The following is a 1,239-nucleotide window of genomic DNA, read 5'->3' on the forward strand; positions in this document are numbered from 1 at the left end:
ATTCAAGCAGGACTCAGGCACAGGAAAAGACCACACGGCTGGGAAATTCCTGCCTGTGCATCTCACCCCCAGACGCCAACCACAGCTGGGCTTGCTGGGCACGTCCCTGCTTCCTTCTGTGTGAGCCACAGGCGGCCGAACACTCACCCAGTGCGCGGAGAAGTAGACGCCCACGTGAGACCCCTCCAGGCTGCTGCTCTCCAGGGACTGCCCGTTATTTCGAAGCAAGGGCCCTGCGATGACTTCCCGGAAGGGTTTAGGCCCCCAGGGGAACTCCAGACCTGAAACAGAAAACAGATAGTCAAAGAGGGTTAAGACTCTTCTTGATGGCCTGGGACCCAGGAGGCCTCAGAGCGGCAGGCGTGACACCTTCATCGTCAAACAGTGCTTGTGAACACACCCACCCACAGCATCTGCAGCTAACACAGGAATCAAAGTACAGCCAGTACCTGCCCTCCAGGCAGTGGTTCCCAAACCTGGATGGTCACAAGGTCTGTCTTCCGGGGGCTTTTGAAAAGTACGAATGCCCAGGCCACATCCTGAGGCTGGAGACCGAGGAGCAACGCAAGGATGTATATGCAAAATGAAACAGGTTCCCCAGGTAACTGACGAGGGGCTCATTGCCTCAGGGCCTCGGGAATCAATACCCAGGGTTGTGGATTATCCTGGGAATGATACCCAGGATTGTGGATTCAATCCCAGCCGCCACATCCCAATGGCTGTCAGGTCTGATTGTATTTGGAATCAGCTCGGGAATTTAAAAATATCATGCTCCTGGGCCCCACGCCCAGAGATTCTGATTCGATTGCTCTTGATGGGCTCAGGGAACCAAGTGAGAATTCAAGTCTAAGAAAAGAGTAAAACCCACCCAGCCCAGATGGTCCACGTTCTGAAGACACCTAAGCTCCAGGTAGGGGGAGTTAATAATATGCTTCCCGCTCAACTGAAGTGTTTTCTCACAGGGCGGTCCAGGGACCCGCTGCCTCAAAGTCACCTGGTGGCCGGGGGCTGGGAAGGAGGAGCACAGGCTGGTTGGAAACACAGGTGGTCAGGCCTCCCCAGAAACAAGAGGGATCTACAATGCTCTGGAGGTCGGGCTCAGGAATCCGCACGGGGGCCAGGCTCCGCAGCTCAGCCCCACGATCCCTGCACTTTGGGAGGCCGAGGTGAGCGGAATGCTTGAGCTCAAAAGTTTGAGACCAGCCTGGGCTGCCTAGAGAGACCCCATCTCTACAAATA

The 1,239-nt window shown here is 55.8% G+C and overlaps 1 protein-coding gene across 1 annotated transcript in view; it reads right to left on the reverse strand.

Moving 5' to 3' along the window:
- Positions 1-281, reverse strand: part of LOC105526118 (nucleoredoxin-like) — a gene marked incomplete at both ends in the record, with an annotated part of 3,808 nt that extends 3,527 nt beyond the window's left edge. The window contains one exon of the mRNA XM_011962009.1: positions 148-281. Coding sequence (XP_011817399.1) covers positions 148-281 — 134 coding nt within the window. The remainder of the gene's footprint in view (positions 1-147) is intronic.
- Between the last annotated feature and the right edge of the window lie 958 nt (positions 282-1,239).

This window comes from Colobus angolensis, unplaced genomic scaffold, assembly GCF_000951035.1.
Source record: "Colobus angolensis palliatus isolate OR3802 unplaced genomic scaffold, Cang.pa_1.0 Scaffold5788, whole genome shotgun sequence".
Classification (NCBI taxonomy): domain Eukaryota; kingdom Metazoa; phylum Chordata; class Mammalia; order Primates; family Cercopithecidae; genus Colobus; species Colobus angolensis.